General features: G+C 37.5%; 3 protein-coding genes across 5 annotated transcripts; 2 read left to right on the top strand and 1 right to left on the bottom strand.

The window, feature by feature from the left end:
* The first annotated feature begins 1644 nt into the window (after nt 1-1644).
* On the top strand, nt 1645-3583 carry LOC142622946 (uncharacterized). Its single transcript, XM_075796516.1, has one exon. The coding sequence runs from the start codon at nt 1678-1680 to the stop codon at nt 3382-3384; it is 1707 nt and encodes a 568-aa protein (XP_075652631.1). The 5' UTR covers nt 1645-1677; the 3' UTR covers nt 3385-3583.
* A 2307-nt stretch (nt 3584-5890) lies between these two features.
* Nucleotides 5891-6698, top strand: LOC142636787 (agamous-like MADS-box protein AGL61). The gene has a single exon (XM_075811088.1). It carries the CDS (start codon nt 5996-5998, stop codon nt 6647-6649), a length of 654 nt encoding a protein of 217 aa, XP_075667203.1. The 5' UTR covers nt 5891-5995; the 3' UTR covers nt 6650-6698.
* Nucleotides 6699-7835: 1137 nt separating this feature from the next.
* LOC142622129 (uncharacterized) lies at nt 7836-11910 on the bottom strand. 3 transcript variants are annotated; one of them, XM_075795561.1, is made up of 4 exons: nt 11553-11910; nt 11246-11370; nt 10397-10547; nt 7836-9862 (listed from the first exon to the last, which is right to left on the bottom strand). In XM_075795561.1, the coding sequence occupies exons 3-4, from the start codon at nt 10539-10541 to the stop codon at nt 8523-8525; spliced, it is 1485 nt and encodes a 494-aa protein (XP_075651676.1). In that variant the 5' UTR covers nt 10542-10547; nt 11246-11370; nt 11553-11910; the 3' UTR covers nt 7836-8522. The 3 variants fall into 3 exon arrangements, with proteins under 3 accessions (XP_075651676.1, XP_075651675.1, XP_075651678.1); XM_075795560.1 differs by having other exon boundaries at nt 11246-11910; XM_075795563.1 differs by lacking the exon at nt 11246-11370.
* Between the last annotated feature and the right edge of the window lie 10951 nt (nt 11911-22861).

The following is a 22861-nucleotide window of genomic DNA, read 5'->3' as shown; positions in this document are numbered from 1 at the left end:
CATTCATTATCACATCAATTTATAAATTTCATATAGTAAAACTTACATTCCTTTCAGCATTTTCCTTTCATACCATAAATAATAATGATAAAAAGAAATAAGATTATGCAAGTCCTACCACAACTTTACCACAACTTAGAGAAGAATGTCATGAAAATATTGTGAAATTTTCTTGTGCTTTTTTTTTTTTTTTTTTTTGTGTGGGTATAATTTCATAAACCACTTTGGATCCTAATTCTAAATAGGACATATGGTTAAGGTTTGTTTTTTTTTAACCCCTCCTTCGAATTATTATATCTATATTAAAAAAAAAAATTTAATTTCAAAGCTAAAAAAAATAGAAATAGAAAAAGCAAAACACAAAAATTGTTTTCCAATTGTATCTTTGGTAAACTTGGTTAATAGTATTATACTATTATTATGATAGGTCAAGAGCCTTGTTGCTCAACTAGCTCCTTTTGGTATTTCTAACAAAAAAGTTTAGTGTTTAAATCATATCTTTCCGATTGTAACTATAATATATATAATCTATGATGAAGTTGTTTCTTAAAAAAAAAAAAAAATTCCAATGAACTTGGTAATTAAACAAATTAATATGTTTGTGTTATAGAAGGAAAAATATATATTGGGAATTAGTTCCTTGCAAGGCTTAAAAATTATAGGATATAATTAGTATTATGTCTGCATAATGCATGACTTAATATATAAATTAAATAAAATATATTATTTTCTAGAAAAAATATAAAACAAAGTTTTTAAGGTTAGTAAAATACCTTCAAACCCAACTTGTCCCATTCTTGCCAGGCGCGAGTTTTTCCCACTCCAAAAAGAGGATAGGGTTGGAAATGAGGTACCCAAAATCTGAACCCGTCCCACCCAATTGCCTTGCCAGTTCATAAGGACAAAATGTTGTGCTCTATATGCTAAAAATTGTCCACACATTTAATAAAAACAAAGTGGCAGAGTAACCATGAGTGAGATGCATTTTGCACATGAGAATAACATGTTAACCACAGCTCACCAATATGTAGCAAAAAATGAACAATCACCAACAGCAATAAATCAACTTCTTTTGTTTTTCTGATAATTGCTGAAATGCCCGAGTCAGGTAGAGTAAATGGCATGTAGCATCGGAACACCACCCAAGATTGTTGCTTTGCTAGTTTGCTTTCCATGCAAGATTTATCCTTCCAAATATAGAGAGAGAACAAAAATTTAGAGAGGAAAAGTGATCCCTCTACTCTCTCTTTTATACTTTTCTTCGTCCAAATTCGCACCCATTACTGCCAAACTACCAAGGATCCCTTTTCATTTCCACACATTTGTCTACATATTTCTTGCTCCCAAGAGAGAGAGACTTCAAAAGGCAAGATTTTTCAGGAGGCTCAGATCTTGTTTTTTTTCCATAAGGACCTCGAAGGTGTATCTCCCAAACACATCAAAAAACAAGAATCCTCATGATCTTCTTGTTAACCTTGGTCTTTTCTCATCTAGGTGTTGCGTGACTCCTTTGTTTGTTGAACTTTCTTTCGTTTTTTTTCTAGAACGTGAGCTTTCTTGGAAAAGTTTTTAGCTTTTGTTTGGGTTTCTTTGTCCAGTTACATTGGCTTGGTTGATAATATCATGGGCCAAGACCAAGAACAGAGGCATGTGTGCAAGCTCTGCAACAAGAGTTTTATGAATGGAAGAGTCTTGGGAGGTCACATGAGGTGTCATAGCCATACGAACCACAATCCCACCAAAGGACAGAAAAAGTTGTGCAAGAGCAACATGGATATTGAAAATGGTATTGGTAGGCATACTAGGTATGGCCTAAGAGAAAAACCCAAGATGTCTTTGAAGTTTTCAGGCTCTAACCATGATACTTCAGGGCAAGAAGTTGTCTGTAGAGTGTGTGGCAGAGGGTTTGAGTCTTTAAGAGCTCTGTTTGGTCATATGAGGCATCACTCCGGGAGAGAGAGAAGTGGAATTTACTGTGAAGAATGTGGCAAAGGGTTTGGGTCATTGAAAGCTCTCACTACCCACAGGCACAGGAAAAGTCACTCTGAAAGAGTTGTGGTCTGTGATGAATCATGGACTAGTTCAAGCCGTAAGACAGAAATGGAGAATCAATCCAACAGTGAGATCCAGGGTTTGGTGCGGAGAAAGAGATCAAACAGAATGAGGTACAAGACTACTCCTAATTCTTTTGTTTCTGGTTTGAATGAATCCGTATCCTGTACTGATATTGAGCAAGATGTAGAAGAGGTAGCTATCTGCTTGATGATGCTGTCAAGGGGTATAGGCAATTGGGGTGGATTTAATTTGGTTACTGAGTTCTCGGATAATGATTCTGTCACTTATGAGGCTAAATCATTGGAACAAAATAAGCGAGTTGTCAGTGATGATGGGGGTGGAATTTTTGCTTGTGAATTCAATGAGTCTTTAAAGATGAAGAAACCAAGGGTGGAGGAGTTTGGTTCTTATGTTTCAGATTCTAAGATTGTCTCCACTGAAAATGATTTAGGGTTTGGAAGTGATGATGAAAAGATTGAACTGGAAGTTCCACTCGAAAAGTTTTATAGGAATGGTGAATGTAAAATGCCTAAAATGGAGGATGTGTTTGGATTAGCATCATACAATGATAAGACGGAGAAGAATATCTGTAATGAGATGACAAACAAGCCCACTGAAGTAGAATTAGAAGAGGATTTTACAGAAGACTATGGTTTGGATTCAGCCAATTCAGGATCCAGGAATTTTGGTTTGAACAAGAAAGCCAAGCTTGCTGCTTGTGGTTCTCACCTGAGGGGAAAGTCTTGTAAGAAGAAATGTACTTCTGATGATTCTGCAATCCTAAGTAAATCAAATCATTCTTGGGAGAATAGTGAATACAAGTGCAAGACCTGCAACAAGAATTTCCACTCATACCAGGCACTTGGAGGCCACCAGTCAATACACAGAACTGAAAATTGCCCTGTATTGGAAATTTGGAACTGCAAAACGAGCAGCCAGAGTAATATTGTTCCTGAAACTGAGGCTAATTTTGAGGTTGTTAATCTTGAATGTAGGGAGAACTCTGAGGAGCAGAAGATAAGTAGAGTGTCTCTGAAAAGTTATGAGTTCAAGGAGAGAAAAGAGCACAAGTGCCATATCTGCTTTAAGGTTTTTGCATCAGGTCAAGCTTTGGGTGGTCACAAGAGAGCTCATTTAATCAAAAATTATGAGGTCATATCTGAAGAGACCGTAGTAATAAAGGAAGAGATTTCTGATATCCTTAATATAGTTGGTATTGATCTCCCAATTATTCTTGAGGAAGATACTAATGTTGATGTTGGATTTAAGTCATTGTGGGTTGAAAGTGATCAGAAGCATGAGCTAATGGGGGGTCTAATTCCTAACTGAGAAAAGATATTCCCATCCATGGCCACGATTAACTTTCTAGTTATCACTGCTGATTTGGTATGACCCATGTATAGGTGAAGCTTTCCTATGCTTTGCTGCTTATAGCTTAGATTGGAACTTTTTGTACTACCTTTATATCTCTTTTTGTTTCTGATAAATCCCCATAGTTGTTCATCCATTCTCTTTTGGAACCTTGATACTCCATAGAATTTGTCCTCCCTTTTTTTTGACAGTTTAGTAATATTCTTTCCTTTGCATTGCAGCTTGCTTCCACTTCAAAATAAAGCAGAAATACTGTCATTGATTTTTCCAAGAATAACCTATTTTCGTATCTCAATTTTGTTTTTTCAAATAGTTGAACAGTAGAATAGAACTGTATTTTGGGAAATGCAAGTTTTGGACTTCCTTTTCCTGTATTTAATCTATATGCATTGATTATAAAATATTGATGTGGCTACCGTGCTAAGTGGGAAGAATGTTTATTGATTGTCAGGTTGAAGAGACAAGATTGGTAACCATCTAAACAAGCAGATAATGCACAAAAGATGGCATTTTAACTGAAGGTGATTGTGTAGTTACTACACATACAAATATGACAAACCATCTCACACTTAACATATGTTGTACGGTTCTTTTTCCATTTATGCCATGGAATATGAAAATTTTTATATTTTATGAGTCCAATTAATGGGTGTACTTAGGGCATTTGTTAATTAATTATTTTTGAAAAATTTTAATAAAACTTTTATGAAAAATATAAAAAATTGTAAAAAAAAATTCATATTTTCTAAATCAATGGCCTTTAGAGCAACCACATCAGCTCTTGTATAAGTGTGTATAATAAAAAAAATGCTTAAATTTACACATTTTTTTATCAAAAACAGCCCACATCAGCTCATGCATAACTGTCTATATTTTACATGCTCCTTCAAATTGCTATAGTACCGTGTAAATTTACACGGGTACTGTAGCTCGGTTATCCAATTTTTTAATAATTTCCAGTTCGCTCGTTTTTTTCTCTCTCTTCTCTCAGTTAACTGCTCATCCCCACGCACAAACACATCCACACAGATACACTTGCTAAAAAAAAAAAAGACAGAGATACACAAACACGGAGCTCGTGGATTGTGGATGGTGGATCGGAGCTCGGGTCGGAGTGTTGATGGTGGATCGGAGTGTGGATCGTGGGTCGGAGCTCGGATCGGAGCTGTGGATGGTGGATCGGAGCTTGGATCGGAGTGTGGATGATGGATCGGAGTGTGGATCGTGGGTCGGAACTTGGATCGGAGTTGTGGATGGTGGATCGGAGCTCGGATCGGAGTGTGGATGGTGGATCGGAGTGTGGATTGTGAGTCGGAGCTCGGATCGGAGCTGTGGATGGTGGATCGGAGCTCAGATCGGAGCTCGTGGCTCGGATCTTTGGTGGATCGTCGGATCGGAGCTCGTGGCTCGGAGCTGTGGTGGATCGTCGGATCGAAGCTCGTCGGAGCTGTAGTGGATCGTCGGATCGGAGCTCGTGGCTCGGAGCTGTGGTGGATTGTCAGATCGGAGCTCGTTGGAGCTGTGGTGGATTGTTGGTCGGAGCTCGTCGGAGCTGTGGTTTGGAAAATGGGTACAGAGAGAGAGAGAGAGAGAGAGAGAGAGAGAGAGAGAGCAATTTCAGATGGGTAGAGAGAGAATGAGGCGGGTATGTATATAGGTAGTTAAAAGAGAAATAATAAAAAATTTGATAAAGTTGATTATTTAATTAAAAGATGAGTTAGAATAGATAAACTGATGTAGGTATTTTGTAAAAGTGATAGTGTAAAATAGAAAATGTAGATTTTTTGTGTAAAATAGATGAAATTTTTAAAAGAGCTGATGTGGTTACTCTAAGGCATCTGTTAATTTTTCCCACATTTTATTGAGATTGTCACCCCTTGTCGCTCTCTCTCTCCCCCCTAAATAATCTTTAGTCATAGCAGCAAGGCAGAGGGACCTTTGCCTTAAAATACAGACCAAATGGAAGGTGTAAATTCCACAAGCCTAGGGCCTAGAAAGGGCCAGGCCCAACAAGACCATATCGGGAAAAAAAAATCAAAATCAAAAAAGGAATGAATATTAAGAAAATTTTGCCAATTTCAAAAATTGATCGTCAACTACTCTAATTATGCCCTCTCAAAAAAACTACTCTAATTATGATAATTTTTTATCTTCGTGCAAGAGAATAAAACAGATCTAGAAAATCAAGGATAGTCTACAACCAAAATTATAGGAATTTGGTCCTTAAACAAAGGAATATCCCATTATAAAAAAATAATCCCACATTTATATTTGTTTTATACCATATTCCTCTTTTGTGTGTGTGTGTGTGAATCTCTTACTTATTCTTGGTATTTTTGTTTTACTATATTTTTCAGTCTCTTTAGTCTCTTAGTTAGAAAGAAGAAAATATGTGTAGAAAGTCAAGGATCCTCTGTTACTATAAGCAAAATTATAGATACTTGGTCCTTAAACAAAGTAGTATCCAATTATAAATATAATCCCACTTTCATATTTGTTATAAACCATATCCTCCTTCTTCTGGGCATTTTTGTTTGACTATATTTGTTCAGTTGTAGTACTAGCAGCCATGGTTCTAGAGAAAAGGGTCATGACTAAAGGCAAGAAAAGCATAGGGCGACAAAGGATAGAAATCAAGGAATTAGACGACCGAGGCAAGCAACAAGTAACCTTCTCAAAACGCCGTACTGGGCTGTTCAAGAAAGCGAGCGAGCTTTGTGTTTTGTGTGGTGCTGAAGTTGCTGTATTTGTGTTCTCTCAGAAGAAGAACATGTACAGCTTTGGCCACCCTAATGTTGAAACCATCCTTGAACGCTACCTCGCTGGGAAGAGCATGTCAGACTCATCATCCTCGTCCCAAGAACTCGTGCCTGTGGATGAGTTCAACAGGCAATATGATCAGCTTCAGAAGGAGTTGGAAAAGGAAAAGATGCACTTAGCGGAGATGGAGGAGATGAATAAGAAGATGAAGAACACTAATGTTGGGTTCTGGTGGGATGAGCCATTTGATGAGAATATGGGGTTGGAGGAGATGGAGCAATATATGAAGGCTTTGCAAGAGGTGCGAAGGAAAGTGGGGGCCAGAATCGAAGAGTTTAGAATGCCAAGAACATCTCTGATGCAGCCAATGAATATGCCTATGGGTCTGGGGAATGATTTTGTTAATGTTAATAGTTGGGAAAGCAATGCTTGTGGAGGTTTTGTGTGTTGGAATAACATTTAAATTTTTTATTTTTTATCATCTTGAATAAGTATGGTTTGTTATGACTTTTTTATTAGTTTAAATTTTTGGGCAAATTATCATTATGGGTAGTCATAATTTTGGCTTTGGGGTTAGACATCGTTCTGATCTGAAGCTTCCTCTAACCTCTCCTCTTTTTGGGTTGGGGTTAGAGATGTTGATGATTTCTAGATTTCCTACATAAATTATGTTTGAATGAAAGATTACTAATGATCTTGTTTCTTTTTGGTATCAAGCAAAACCGTGTGGCAAGCGATCATTAATGCAATTTTATTTTATTTTATTTTGAGCTTGATAAAGTTTAAATCTTTAACCTCTTTAAGATGTTAGAAATTAAGCCAACAACCTTGTTTATTACGGTAAGAGTGTATAATGTAACAGCACCCTAGATAACACAATGAATGGTGAAGGAAAGTTGAAATACAATTTCTAATTTTGATTTTGGTATTTTGAGAGAGAGAGAGAGAGAGAGAGAGCCATGTTGGTGTTGCTGCATGGGATATTGGATACCATGTGTTGAGATTAGTAACTTATAATAAGATGGAAGACTTGAGTCGTTTAGAAAAATTAATTGTCAATGATGATTTGACACATTTTGATTTTTGGTGAAGTAAGTTAGAGTTCTAATTTGGTTAGATTTCTAAGAATTTGGATTTTGGATTTGAAATTACTAAAGATTTGTAGTGATTAAAATTACTATGTACAACTTAGGTATATAACACACACTAACAACCTACACGAGTCGCACATTCTCCTACTCCTTTTTACTATATTTTTTTCAAGTCGTTTTTTTGCTTTTTAATTCAAACTATAAGATATGATAGAAAAATAAAGTAAAGTTCTTTCCATATTGAAAGCGTGCCAGTCTACACCTCAAATTGCAGCTTATATCAATTTTAAGCTAATTACTAACTTTTACCCAGTGGTAATTTGGTTAGTCATTGATATATGCATGGATACACAAACACATTTGCATATCCCAAACACCCAAACATTGCAAAGTGTTTATGGAGAGAAAAAATCAAAATCGGGCAAAAAAAAATAGCTCATATTTATTAGGCAAAGAATTAAGGTCTGAGCCCACATCCACTTTGGTATAACACCGCTCAACGCCTCAAACAAACATAAATACAAGAGGTAAATAGGAAGAGCCACAATTACTAACAAATAAATAATAATAAAACATTAATAGTAAAAGTTTCCATAACAAACTACACCTCAATTCGACAGGAATCAATTTTTTTTTTTGGGGGGGTGGGGGAGTGTGGTTGGAAGCCTTCGTCTTCTGAAATGGAGTTTAGCAAAACTAGATATGCCCATCCCAAGCTGATCCTGAAAGGGGGAAACACGATTTGTGTTTTGCAGATAAGGGTTTAGCAACCCACAAACTCAAAAGGCAAAATTCCATGAGTCTTACTTTGACACGCTCATGGAGAGCAGCTACCTCTTGAGAAAATACTTTATATGCTTCACATCTTCCAATGTGTAAGAGATCTTACAAGGAAAACTATATTAACCAGCGTCCTTAAAAGGCAGATGATCTACAACCATGCAAATCTTGTTTAATATCATCTGCCATCTGAAAGGCCTGGAATGATCAATGCCCCAAAGATTACTTACACTCATAAGAGGACCAAGAGAACTGGAGGAAACAAATCAGCTGTAGCTGATAGTTGGCCTTGCCATCCTTGTTGCAAGACTCTGAACATGAAACCCCTTTATTCGTATGAAGCAATTCAATCAAACCGCAAATTGGTAAAAATTTCCCCCACCCTGTCTGTTATTATCCAAGCTTCACCATCGCAAGGCTCATAAACATATCCTGGAATGTTTCATAAAAATATCCTGGGATGCATTAAACTTCTTGACATTCAACAAGATGTATCATTGAGTGTTTCATTTCTCCACCAGACTCTCTTGCATCAGTCTCCCCATCAAGTGTACCACAGCTATCAACCCTGTCACGCTGACACTCATATGATGTGCAGGAGTCATCTTGAATATCATAATCCTCACCATTACTGCCGTGAATTTTACCACAGAGCTCTAAACCAATATCAACATGACAATCACCATAGAAAGTACTAACATGTGTTCCTGAAATATCATCTATATCTCCCCCATCATCTTCATCTGTTCCAACCCTATGAATAATGATGTTAGCACCATTGTTACAAGCATCTATCTCCTCTTCAACCTCAATATCATCAAGGCAATCCTCTACATGATCTTCCTGATGATTTGCAGTGGCATCTTGATCAAGTGGAGACTCTACCACAGAGTCTTCATCTTCATCCGCCAGTCCAAGTTCACTTTTTTGCCACTCATCATTGTCACTATCAACGTTTAGTGGATCAAGTCTATTCTGCTCAGCGCGTTTCCGAAGCATAAAGACATTGAAATAATAACTCACAATGTCGTTCTTTGTTCGAAAAGGGAAAACTGCCAAGAGATAGTCCCAAAAGTTCTTCCCCAATGATGCAGGGTTAGAAAGAACAACCTCTTGGAAGGCTTGTTCTTCCTCTTCAGTCCATTTCTTTGCAACCTCTTCTCCCATCTCACAGAAACCCAGCTCTTCAAATATTTCCTGCCCAAGATTTTCCCTTATTTTCTCTCTTGCTTCCATTACATGTTGTCTCACACATCTGACGGAACCCTCATCAAGGCAACTACAGTCACTTCTGGTTCCCCTGTTTCTGTAGCAAGAATTTGCAGATGCTTCAAGGTCAGGCATTGGAATGACACGAGTACCCATCAGTATCTCCTCACTAGCATTATCAATCAGGAGGCCTCCACCTGATTTGTGTACAAGACCAAGCAGAGGATCCGAGTTATCCAGATGGTCTGAAGAGTTCTTAAGACCCTGTAGGCCCCATTCTGGAACGAAAGCCTGATGCTCTGGTCCAACAGAAACGAGCTTTTGCGTAGGACAATTGAAGAGGGATGAATAGATCTCATCAGACTGATATAAAGATTTTAGTTGGTGTTCATCTTCAAAAAATTCTGGAAAAAATGATAAATGAGCTGCTGCCTCTGACATAACATCAGCTCCTATGATACTTCCATTTACCCACAAAAATTGGGAAATGCTGCCAGAAGCACCGTTTTCTAATACCGTGGTCTCATTTGAGACTTCAGTGATTGCGTCATTTACAAGCCCTCCTTCATCTTGACATTTAATAAAATCGTCCTCGCCTTCACCATCGTCATATGGGAATTAGGTCAGGTATAAAATTGAATTGGAAATCTAAAGATATGATAGCACTAGTCCTAATGTGACTAATTTAAACACATGCAAGTGACAAGAAAATCATTGTAACAGGCTCAGAGCAAGTCAATGGTCAGTTTAAATGATTTTTAATGAATTTTTTAAACCAATCAGCTGAAAAAAGCATTCAAAGTCACATCCTGTTGTTTGACTGAAAAAGATGTACATGGGAAAAAGAAAAGCTTGCAGCGTGCTTCCATTCTAAATAAGTCAAATCAAATCTTCTGGAAGGTGAGAAGGAAAATGCTGAACAGCCCAAGTGATGTCTATAAACCTAATTTGAAATTCCATCCAATATGGCCAATCTCTGTGTCAATGTTTTGGCCAAGTCATTCTATGCAAAAAAAATAAAATAAAAATATTATTTATAGCAAGCCAACTAGTAGGATGACACAAGATATATCAATTTTCTTACCAAGAATCTCAAGCAATGTTATATAAGAATAGCAACACTATCCTACCTGAAGTTTGGGGCTTCTCAGGAGCATTGTTGGAAGGGACAATGTTAATAGTACAAGCACACTGACTAGAATGTTCCAGTTGTCTTGGTTGCTTGGAAGCAACTACATAAGAATCCTCACCAACAAGGGGCCGTTTGTGTATCATTTTGCCCTGCACGTCAGAGTTGGTTATACTTTAAAAGAGTGGATACATAATACAAGTAGAGGTCATAGACATTCTTAAGTTTAATGTGAAGCATTTTCTTTGAAAGAGGAACAAAGAAACGTTTTCTTATTATTTTATAGGTAAATCATGACTACCATACCTAAATGGGTATGAACACGAGACCTCACTCTCCACCCCCATACCTATTGGGGAAGTGAATGCACTTTGGTCCAACTCCAAGAACCATCGGCAAAAGAATAAACTTAAAAGACAGCAAGATCTGATATTCAATTTGGAGTAACAGATATTTTACGAAATCAAATTTCACCATCTACTTGCATCATCGTTTCTATCGACCGGCTAATCCTAATACCCCCACTAACAATATTAATTAGCCCAACATAAGCTAAAATAAATAATTAAAAACAGGATAATTTTTCAGATTCATGCAAGGGAACAAATGCCACTTTGTGGTTTACAATGTTTCATTCCTTTCTTGACTCTAGATATCCTTTTCCATACCTTGTAACTTGGCTAATGAGCTCTAGCTTAAATAGCATTCCAATGATAATTGCAAGAATGATTATGTATCCCACAAAATTTAAGCCTCAAATAAACTCCTTCCTATAGACTAAAAAGCTCAACTTCATAAGAGAACACAGATGAAAATAGTATCATCAACTAAAGAAAGCATAATTTTATACCTGAGCTACAGGAGCTGGTGTAACTTGCAAAATTGTTGAAAAAACAACCGAACGAAACGTGAACAATGCAGCAATCTTATAGAACCCTCAAATCTTCTAAAACCCTACTAGATCCTAGTTTAACACTGATTTACAAGCAATCGAAATATAAGAAATACAGAGTTCATACAAATAATTAAAAATGAAAAATGAAACTTTTTTGAGAAATCCAAAGAAATGCTCAAATTTTCACAATATGAATTTTGGATCTTCAGCAACTGAGATTTATAGATCGAACAAAACCTTACGGTGAAATCAAAAAATTTACCCGTAATTGTGAAAAAATCCCAAACCCTAGAGTCAAAATTAGGGCACGGCGAGGTGTAAAACTGGGATCAATCCGTAGATAAAAGAGCGAACCGAACACAGAAAGACCCGATTTTAAGATTCAATTGAGGGACCCGAAGGAATAGCAGAGATTTTGGATCGAAAATTTGGAACCAAAAAATAAAAAATAAAAACAGGTTTGAAGAGCTCATGGTCGGGACAAATTTATTGTTGAGTTCGGTGATCCGACGATGTTCTGAAAATGAGAACATGAATTTACAAAAACAAACACGAATCTTTTCACAATTACAGGATTTAGACGCTTTGGGATACCGAGTGCTCAGGGATAGAGCAGGAAAAGTTGTAATTTGTTTGCCACGTGGAACAAAGTTAATAGTCTTTTTGGCGCCTGCATGTTATTTTTAGCTTTGCAAACGCCAAACGGCCGTTGTTGACTTGTTGGTTTGTCATTTGAAAATTGTTTTTTTTTTCTTTTTTTCGGTAAACCATGATCATAGCATTAACTAAGAAGAAACAAGTCTATTACATAAAAAAGCCTCCTTATCAGCAACTAGAAGGCTAGCCACCACAGGCGGTGGATGTAAAAAAACAACAAAATTAGAAATGGAGCTCCTCCCAAATCTTGCCAGCGCATCAGTGCGCTGGTTTGCTTCACGAAAAGTGTGGACTATCCTCTTGTTGGGGATGGCATCCAGCAAGTTCCTACAATCAGATAGCAAAGGTTCCATTAATAAATTTGTCGAATTATTATTCATTAGCATGACAATGCTCAAGGCATCCATCTCCACAATCAGGTTGTCAATTCCAAGCTCTTTGGCAATGTCAAGACCATCTTTGAAAGCCCATAGCTCAGCTATGGAACTGCTTGTGTGGCCGAGAGACCTTGCATATCCTTTGACCCAATTTCTCTGGGGATCACGAATTAAACCCCATCCTCCTGCCTTCCCCGGGTTTCCCAAGGCAGACCCGTCGGAGTTGAGCTTCATCCAGCCCGTAGGAGGTTTTTCCCAAGCCACTTGGATCACTTTCTTCATTTTGTTGCACCTTATCTTAGCCCTGATGGAGAAAAACTCAACACTATCTCTGATGCACTTCGTATGGATCGTTCTATCAACAACTCCAAATCTGAAAAGGAAATTGTTTCGAGCGAGCCACAGATGCCAATGTCCCATAGGAAAGACAATCTTCCACAGGATGCCCAGATGGCTAAAAAATCCTCAGAGTTACAGTTAGTCTCCATCCAATTCTCAACTGGTTGGTCAAAAGAGTACAAGAGTCCTTAAGGGATTTTGAGTCTTCGCGAAAGCTTTTGAGCTATGTTACACCCATGCAACAAATGGTCCATAGATTCATTATCCAAATGGCACACAGTACATATTGGATTAAGGTTTAAACCTCTTGAACCTAGAACTTCTCCAATGGGCAGGCTGTTGTGTAAGCACAGCCAAATGAAAAATTGAACCCGTGGGTGTATTTCAGTTTTCCATATCCACGCCATGGAAGGAGTATCTAGGTTCAAAGGGTTTGAGCCTCTTGCTAGAAGATATGCCGACTTGAGGGAAAAGAAGCCATCCTTAGAGAAGTCCTAAGTGAGAGAATCATTAGAGTTTTGGTTCAGCAAGAAAGGTGTGGCATTAATTAAGATTATTACCTGATCCAAAAGTTTAAAGGAGATGTTGAGCTCATTCCCATTAAGTCTTGTATCCACGCATTGTTACACAGTCAACTGCTCTTCAACCCGAGTTAAAGGCTTTTCAATAAGCTTTCGGATAGGACCACAAGGCAACCAAAAGTCCTTCTAAAAGTTTATTAATCTGCCATTGTTAACAGTCCACCTAAGCCCTTTGACATACACTGGCCCTCCTAATTTGTAGGTAGCCCATATTCTTGAGCATGACAGCTTTCTACCTTCTTCCGTTGATCGTCTTGTGGAAAGGTATTTGGCAATGAGCATCTTAGCCCAGAGGGCCTCATGCTCTATAGCCAGCCTCCAGTAGAGTTTAGCCAACATAGCTTGATTCTATGCCTTGTTTGGAATAAACCCAGCCCTCCCAAATCCTTTGGTTGTGTGACTATTTGCCAATTGACCATGTGCATCTTTCTCTTTTCTTCCGTGGACCCCCAAAGAATGTCTCTCACTTTCTTGTCAATTGCATTACAGAATTTGATGGGGAGAGGATGACATTGCATGTAGTAATCCACTATAGGTGCTGCTGCTGTCTTGATGAGCACCAACCTTCCCACTCTAGATAAAAGTTTAGACTTCCATCCTGCAAGTTTTGCTTGGATCTTTTCAGCTACAAAATTGAAGGCATTGCCGTTCTTGCCTTGATGAAGGAGAAGAAAACCAAGGTACCTATCCAAATCCATACTTTCACTAATCCCCATCTTATTACATAATCCCTTCCTTCTTCTAGCAACATTTGAGGAGAATAGAATGCAGGATTTATTCTTGCTCACCTTCTGCCTAGCTAGATTGCAGAAGTTGTCAAGCACTTCAATAATTGCCTCACATTTTTTGGAATTTTCCTTGGCAAATAACAACAGGTCGTTTGCGAAGAAGACTTGAGAGAAGCTACAGTCATTTCTAGAGGCTTTAATTGTATCCCATCTTTTCTGCTCACACAAATTCAAAATCTGAGCACCTAAAAACTCCATGCAGAGTATGAATAGATAGGGGGACAATGGGTCGCCTTGTCTTATACCACGTGAGGGCTAGAAGGGGTCCATTTTGCTACCATTGATCAAAATTGATGTTAAAGTTGATGAAACACAACTCATAATCAATTTGACAATATTAGTAGGGAGGACAAAGTGCTCAAGGACCATCTTGATAAAGCTCCATTCAAGGTGGTCATAAACTTTTTCAAGATCTATTTTAACTATCATGTAGCCATCTTTCCATTTCCTAACCTTAAGGGAATAAATGATTTCTTGAGCTATAATCACATTATTAGAGCTTCTTCTCCCTTCAAGGAAGGTTGCTTGCATGGGCGAGATGAGGGAGGGTAAGAGGGGTCTAAGCCTTTAAACAAGGATTTTTGAAACTATTTTATACACCGTGTTACACAAACTAATGGGTCTAAAGTGCCCCACAGATTCAAGGCCCAGTTGCTTAGGAATGAGAACAATAAGAGTCTGATTCAGGAAAGCAGGAACCTCATGCCCTCCAAAAATGTCTCTTATTTCTTTTTTTACTGACTCACCAACCAAGAGCCAAAATGTCTAAAAAAACCCTGCATGCAGCCCATCAACACCAGGGGCCTCATAGGGTTTCATGGACTTCAAGGCTCTCCAAATTTCCTCATCCGAGGGGATGTGCGCTAAAGAGTTAGCTTCTTCTTCATTCAAGCTTGCACACCAATCTGAACTCCAATGGTGTTCAAGGGGCCAGAAGCTTTGCTCAGATTGATAGAGCTTTTTGAAGCTGGATAAAAATAATTCCTTAATTCCTTCCATATTGTGAATCCAATTACCATTCTCATCTTGAATGTTGGTGATTCTATTTCTATTTCTTCTAGCAAGTGTAGACTAATGGAAGAAGGCAGTGTTCCTCTCCCTAAAAACAACCCAATTGGTTCTGGCTTTCATGGCCCAAATTTCCTCCTTAAGTTGTAAGACTTAGTTGTACTCTTCAGAAATTTGATCTTGTAAGTTAATTAGGAAGGAGCTGGGTCTATTAGCTAGTGCTTTCTGTTTACCAAGGAGTCAGTTCAAAAGCTTCTTTTTTTCTTGCAAACACATTACCAAAAATTTCTCTATTCCATTTCTGAGCTCTCATAATAAATCTAGAGATGGCACCTTCCAAGTTATCTTCCAAACCCATCCAAGCTTCTCTGACCATAGCAAGGAAGTCCATGTGACTCAGCCAAATTGACTGAAACCTGAAAGGCCTATTAGAAGTAGGCCCAGTGTCTGGGTTAAGGTTCAGCAGTAGGGGGCAGTGATCCGAATTAATTCTAGCCAAGTGAGTGACATTAGCTTCTGTGAAATAAGCCCTCCGATCCGAATTCACCCAACATCTATCCAGTTTTCATTGAATCAGATTCCCTAATTCTCTTTTATTTGACCATGCAAACTTTGGTCTAGAAAACCCCAAGTCCATCATCTAGCAAGAATCCATGCACTCAAGAATGGCTCTAACCCTTCGTCGACTAATGGGATTGCCACCTGATTTTTCCTCTTCTAAAATAACTTCGTTAAAATCCCCCATAATGTCCCATGGAAGGTTATGGAGGGAAGCTAACATTTTTAAGTTGTCCCACAACACACATCTTTTAGCAAACCTAGGACTAGTATAGATAGCACTAATGATCCAATTAAAGGTTTGAGATCTTACCCGAATGAGCACGTGAATTTCCTACTCCATTGCTGCAAGAACATCCACCTGGACCAGGTCCGATCTCCAAAGCATCCAAATGCCTCTAGCAAAACCAATAGTGTCCACGACTGCAGCACCATTAAAAGGCATACCCTCAATAATTTTGTCTACTTTTGCACCAGAAAGTCTAGTCTCAGTAATCACCATAAGGATTGGTGAGTGCCAAGCTACAAGATCCATGATTGTTTGCCAAAACTGGGGCTTCATTGCCCCCTACAGTTCCAGACCAAAATATTCATGATTTTATTTGGGCACATGGCAGAATCAAAATGGGACAGAGAGGAGCCCTCTTTAGTGTCTCTCAACCTCCATGCCTTATGAAGCTCCATCCTCGACTCCAGAATCCCACAAAGCAAGGTGATCGAGTGCTTGATTACCCCCATGATGCTCTGCGAAGCTTTGATGAGCATGGTCATATTGATCTATGGCTCTGTAAATAGCATCAACTTTACCCTGTGCAAATTCTCCATCATCAAGCATTTGATTGGCCTGGTCTGGAGTATCTTCCTCTTCGTGATTGTCGATTGCATCCATTCGACTTCTGCCTCCGCCAGAGATCTTTCTGAAGTTGGCACCCTTGATTCTGTTGCTGACAATCCCGAGCTAATCACTGGAGGGACTGGCACCGCTGGTCTGTCTGCCAAGAACCTTCACCAAGGATTCGGTGTGGTCACTTATGCTTCATCTTTCATCGGAAGCCACCCCAGTCTCCTACTTGTCTCCGTGAGGGGAAACAAGTTTTTCCAAGCTAGCATCAAATCCAACTTGAACCATCCCCAAATCTCTGTTGGATCCTGCCTTATCCACTTGATTGTCTCGTCCCTTATTGGGATGATTTTCCCTTTGTAGCAAATTGCCCAATTTTCCCCATTCTCCATCTCAACTAGAGTTTATGCTTCTACTGGATGATTCTATGTCTTTCCCTTTTGGTTTTATGTGAGGGTTGGTTAGGCTTAATAAAAGAAAGGGGGTAGAACTCAACCCACTTGTACTTAGGAAGCCCGAGCCCACTCCAAAGGAAAAAGATTCCTTTAGTTGCTTGGGACCCACCTCTACTCTTTGGGATTGAACCAAGTTGTTAACTTTCTACTTAGCATTCCCGCTAGCTTCAACGTCTCCAACACTCTTTGTTGCCCCCAGTTTTCCTCTACTTAACCTGGAGGTCTAATGAGCCTCCCTAAGCGTTTCTCTAGGCAATAGGTGACTAGCTTTTCTCTTGCCCTCTTTCTTATCATGGCCCAACGTTCTAGAATCCGAGTTGGAACTCGGTACTTGGGATGACTCGGCCGAGTCACTCATCTCTGATCCCAAGAGCTTGGTTTTGGTCTTGTTGAAAGATTTGCGTCTAGAGACCACCATCCATTCCCCATAAACTTCATTTTTCCCTTCCACCCCTTTGTCCATAGGAATAGTGTTACCAGTGTTTTCAGAGTCATGGCTCTACTCCATTCCCATTTCTTGGGTCGATTCTCTAATGTAGTAGGGGGCAAGACTCCCTCTTATGTCCAATCCTTCCGCAAGAGAAATAAGGACCATTGATACCCTCATATTGTACGCATTGCTCTAGCTTGCCGATATAAATCATTCTAATCAAGGGTTTATCCAAGTTCACTTGCACACACAGGCGAGCGAAGCGGCCTCTCACCCCATTGATTGTGTTAGCATTAATTCTTAGAATAGGGCCAATCGCCTTTCCAATCTTCAACAGAGCTGAAGGTTCATAAAATTCGATAGGTAGTTTTGGCAATCTTATCCACACTGCCACTGAAGTGAAAGTTGCAGATGAAGCTTTCAACTCCGGCTCCCATTGCCTTATAACTTAGAATTGTTGCCCAATAAACCAAGGGTCCCTCTTCAGGATGTTATCCATGTCTGCTAGTTGCTCAAAGTTTACAAGGAAATAATCTAATCCCAAGTCAATGCAGTCCATTCTACCTGAGGAAGCCCACATGTTACAGATTTTGGCGTCAAGGAAGGAAAAGTCCACCTTTTTGCCAAAAGGCTTGATGATGAGAGCATGTTGCCATGGCGCTCTCATACGTGTTTTTTCCTCTTTCGAGAATAGCACCCTGGTACTTCCCTCTTGGGGCTTATCTTCTTCTGCATCTAATTCTAAGTCCTCATGCATCATGTCACCAATGCCAAAAGATTGCTTGAAAGCTCTAGGGATTGCCCCCACCAATTTATCCTTGTAGCTTCCCTATTTTATGGCTGGAGCACTCTCATTCTCCCCTCCTGAGATATGGTTATGCTTGAACTTTTTAGTGTTGTGCACCAATGTGTCTTCCTCTTCCTCAAAACGTTTCATCATAGGAATGGGTGGGAGATGTTATCTCCATAGTGATAAAAACTAATTTCCACAATTTTGTTGTCCCTTTGAAAACCTAGATATTGGGATCTCTAGTCAACTAGGTGGGGTTACTATCACGGAAACTTTAGGTCATAGGCTTTAGCCTCATTCCCCTTAATAAGTAGTTTACTTGCTCTCCACTCAAAAAATTGATTACGGATCCGTTTTATAATCTGGAATCACTTCCATTTGAGAGCGACTGCCTCATCGTATTATGTCTCCAACAAATATGTCGAGACCTACCATAACTCTGTGCCCTACTAATATATACAAATAGGAGGCACAAGTATCCAACAATGCATATTTGTTTAGGTTTATAAAGACTTCCCAAAAACACACATGCTCTTCACACAAGGTGTTCTCATTAGACTGTCGTTACATCTCTCATGTGATTGAAACAAGACAAGTCCTTCAAATGTATTAGAAAATTTTATTTCTAGTATCACATCTACAATACCTATATCTTTCGAGTTGAACTTAATGGTCAACATCATCTCGGTAGCTTTTATTACTGCTATATACATGAGCATATCTCACAATGACATAGCTTCTTGTGATATATTTCACATAACACACTAGCCACATTAAACCTAAACTCATTTGACATCATCTCATTGTCATATTTCTCATGTCATTGCAATGAAACTTGCTTCAATCTATACAAAGATTTAACAAGCCTACGCACTTTGTTTCCTTGTACAATAATCATAAACCCCTTTGGTTTATTGTACATCAAGAAAACTCACATCTTCCTTTTGTTTGTAGCCTTCTACAACTAGTCTTGCCTTGTAATAGTCAATAATTCCACCAACTCTCAAATTCTTAGCTGCTAGATCCACCAATTATTATGCATAGATTTCCAAGATGGATTTATTGCATTATTGACAATCTTTTTTTCAAGAAGGCATCTCTCAAGATATCACTTCTTTGAGGCTTTAAGTTCATCTTCTAACATTTAAATTAGAAAATTTAGACCAAACGACTATAACGTTTGTCCTTTTACTACACTTAGGCTCAACTGCTCTTCCATCAACTCTTGATTATGAGAGATACTAAACATAGACTCAAACCTTCTTTTAAGAGAGTTTAACACTTGAAATATATTCTAAATGATTTTCATGCATATAAGAATAATAGATTTATAAATTAGAAAGCACTATGCACTACTGTTATGACTATAACCAACGAGAACACAATCAATGGTTCTTTCTCATTTAGGAATAGGAGCCACCACCTTCACCAAACACCCCCACATTCAAAGAATTTATAGAAAGGCAATCACTCTTTCCATAATTCACAAGGTGTCTTAGTGGTTTCTTTTAAAGCATCTCAATGAACAAATAATTGGTGAAAATAATAGCTTCTCCCCACAAGTTCTACGATAATCAAGAACTTATTACAATCATTGAGTTATTTCTCAACTTCATTATTATAATGAATGAATATCTCTAATGCCTCATCCTTGCTTACTTAATAAGCACTCATAACAGACTCTTGTGCATTCCAAATTTTAGACAACTCAAATATGTCAACTAAGGCATGTAACATATATTTGATTCAAAGAAATATTACAAAACATACATTCGGATTAAACACATTAATATCCAATCAAGTTCACACATGCTCAAAATATATGAACGTGTATGTAATTAAATAATATTATATGTGCTCAAATACAATAATCATGTGTCATCTATATCAATACATAAAATTGTCTCTTAAACTTTATAAATAAATAACACCTCTAGCTTAGGGGTGAAAGATACAGTATCTAACAAAGAGCGAAACCTCATAGTTACAGTCCCATTAGTGTGTAATTTGTCTCTCTTTTTCAAGTTTAACACTATCAAATATTGGGCTTATATCCTCACTTTTGAAATTATCACAAATAGCTCTTATAATGCTATTTTAATTATCAATTAATGATTCCCTTGATGAATTAATAAAAAGGCTAACCAATAACAAAAGTGGCAGCCACGCCAAAATTGAGTTTAATAAAATATATTCAAAAAAATTTGACTCTATTATATTGACCGAATTTTCTTTATTCATCAAACCCATACACTATTGCACATAAACGACCAAAGTTTTGTTATTAGCATTGAAGACATTTTAATTTCCATTTACATATAACCTTGATATTAGCATAGGAGTACTGACATGCTCTTAACTTCTTTCATTCCTCTTTTGTTTTGTCCAAATGGATTGCACCATTCACTCCACACATCACCGTTTTGCAAAACTATTTCAATTCCACTCAATGTTATCAATGATCATAATCACATACGTTCATTAAAAGCATAATATAACATTAAGTGAGTCAGCAAATAAATATTGCTAATAAACTATTATATAAAAGAGTGAATACAAATGATGGCCAATCCAGTTCATCACATCCATAAAAGGTTAAAGTAATATATGTAAATTACTAACTTTGATTTATATTACAAACCAACAAATCCAAATTAGCCATGAAACTATTTGGATGCTTGATATACCAAAGGGCACAATTTTCGTGATCAAACAATGTCAACGAAAGTACTTTCACAATTATTATGATCCAAAGTCCAAAATATAAAGTCGATATGCCCAAGACGATTAAGTTGCATTGAAATCAATAGTTACACTGATTCTTAAAATCAGTAACATCCAATACAGTTAACAAAGTTAAACGTAACAAGATGATTGAACCGTATTACGCCAAAACACAAAACATCATATTGGGCAAATAATGAAAATTTATAAACACCATATCAGAATCATAAATCCAAGTCATATTCAAAAAATTCTCTTACAGAATTAAACGCAAGCACCAACAATTAATTCAGATACACGCAAAAACTTTTCCAATCATCACAAAAATAAATTAAGAAAAACAAAATCTGCTTTAAAATTGTTGAGTATATTTCAACAATTTACTTTTGTGATTAACAAAAAGAAACAATATACAGATCTAAATATAAGCAATATCACAAATAGATATAATAGGCAAAAGCAATAAAAAGATATTGTATATATAAGAAGAAATCTGCAAATAATTAAGAATTTACAGACCAAATGCATGAAGGATGAATGATTCATATCAAGTCTTGTGTTTGACACAATCTTCTTAAAGTAGATTTCGTCCCTCACACAATCTGTGGTGCTTTGAGATTCATGGACGTTTGCCTCCCAGGATAAAATGATCTACAGCAATGAGAAGAAGCACACAAGGTCCATGCTCTGCGAACTACTCTATGTCTCTTTCTCTCTCTTTGACTCAAATGAATGCACAAAAAATTTTCTCTTTGTGAGAGTTTTTCTAAAAGTTTGTTTTCATGAATGAGGGACTATGAATTTATATACGTTAGTGAACAGATACACTGTTCAAAGAAAAAATGTTGTGCACAGACTGAGTGACTCAAAAAATAAAATAATAAAAAATATTATTTGGAAAAGAGGACCCAGTCCACATATACCAAAGCCCAACCCAATGTCCGGCCCATGAGCATATAAAATCATATATTATCTCTTTCCTTTTCTATGTGGGACTCAATATTTTTATCACTTTAAATAACATCTTCAAGTGAACAAATTAAACTTCAATTTCTTATTCACTCAATACTATTTTTCCAACAAAAACTACCCATAAAATTTAGGCTAAGTCAGATAGTATCAAAAATTTTCAAAAGCATTTAATTTGCTTCCTAAGCACAAACATCACGTAATATTGTTTGATAATCCCCTCACTCTTCTTGTTGCCTTCTCCATCTTTGGCTACTATTTATTTATCAATTATTACTCAAATCCTCTCTCATGCGTATAACTAGGGAATTTAAATCCTAGATGTTTCCATTAAAAACACCAAAAAATGCCAACCAATTGATTTACAAGGCTCTTGGCTTCATTATGTTTAAAATTTAATTATTTTTCTTTTTGGATTCTTTTTCGTACATGTTTAGAGTAAAATAGACAATTTGTGTATACTCATTAGAGTTTAGAAATATTATGTTCATTAGAAATAGAAATTAGGAAAACAACAAGTTCTTGTTAGTCTAATTGTGTATGTATGTGTTTTGAATTTATCTAGACCGATTTATGAATACCATAGTTTGGCCCCCTCAATTCAAAATTCCTAGCTCCACCACTAGTTGGAAGGAAACAAAGAATTTAGAAAAACATGAAACTTTCAAAAGGTGTCAAGTGCCGTTATTGCTTAGGGTGCAAATTGTATAATTTTCAAAAGTCTTGGTAGCACTTGACATTAGCATGAATCTTAAGGGTGGTTTTGTATATTAGAGAGAGAGAGAGAGAGAGAGAGAGATGCTAGATAAACAAATGTGAAAGGAAGTTTAATAAGATATGGTGAAATTGTATTAATGTCGCAAAATTTGGGAAAAACAGCTAACAATTGTATGCATCCCACAAAAGTTAGTCGTGGACGAAAGAGGATGCCTCTTCCACAGTTCTAAATGTGTTATTGAAGGTAGGAATGACAATTTTTTCCCGACCTGCGGGTACCCGACCCGACCCAACCCAACTCTAATGGGTGTGGTTTTACCTGACCAACAAAACAGTA

The sequence above is a fragment of the Castanea sativa genome, chromosome 1 (assembly GCF_040712315.1).
Source record: "Castanea sativa cultivar Marrone di Chiusa Pesio chromosome 1, ASM4071231v1".
NCBI classification, from domain to species: domain Eukaryota; kingdom Viridiplantae; phylum Streptophyta; class Magnoliopsida; order Fagales; family Fagaceae; genus Castanea; species Castanea sativa.
The sequence above is the reverse complement of the archived record's forward strand: the minus strand, read 5'-3'. Positions and strand labels throughout refer to the sequence as shown.

Coding starts and splice junctions, on each gene's coding strand:
- LOC142622946 (XM_075796516.1), top strand. CDS start 1,678: ATGAATGGAAGAGTCTTGGGAGGTCACATGAGGTGTCATAGCCATACG.
- LOC142636787 (XM_075811088.1), top strand. CDS start 5,996: ATGGTTCTAGAGAAAAGGGTCATGACTAAAGGCAAGAAAAGCATAGGG.
- LOC142622129 (XM_075795560.1), bottom strand. CDS start 10,541: ATGATACACAAACGGCCCCTTGTTGGTGAGGATTCTTATGTAGTTGCT. Junction 9,863..10,396: donor TGAGAAGCCCCAAACTTCAG/GTAGGATAGTGT, acceptor ACGATGGTGAAG/GCGAGGACGATTTTATTAAA.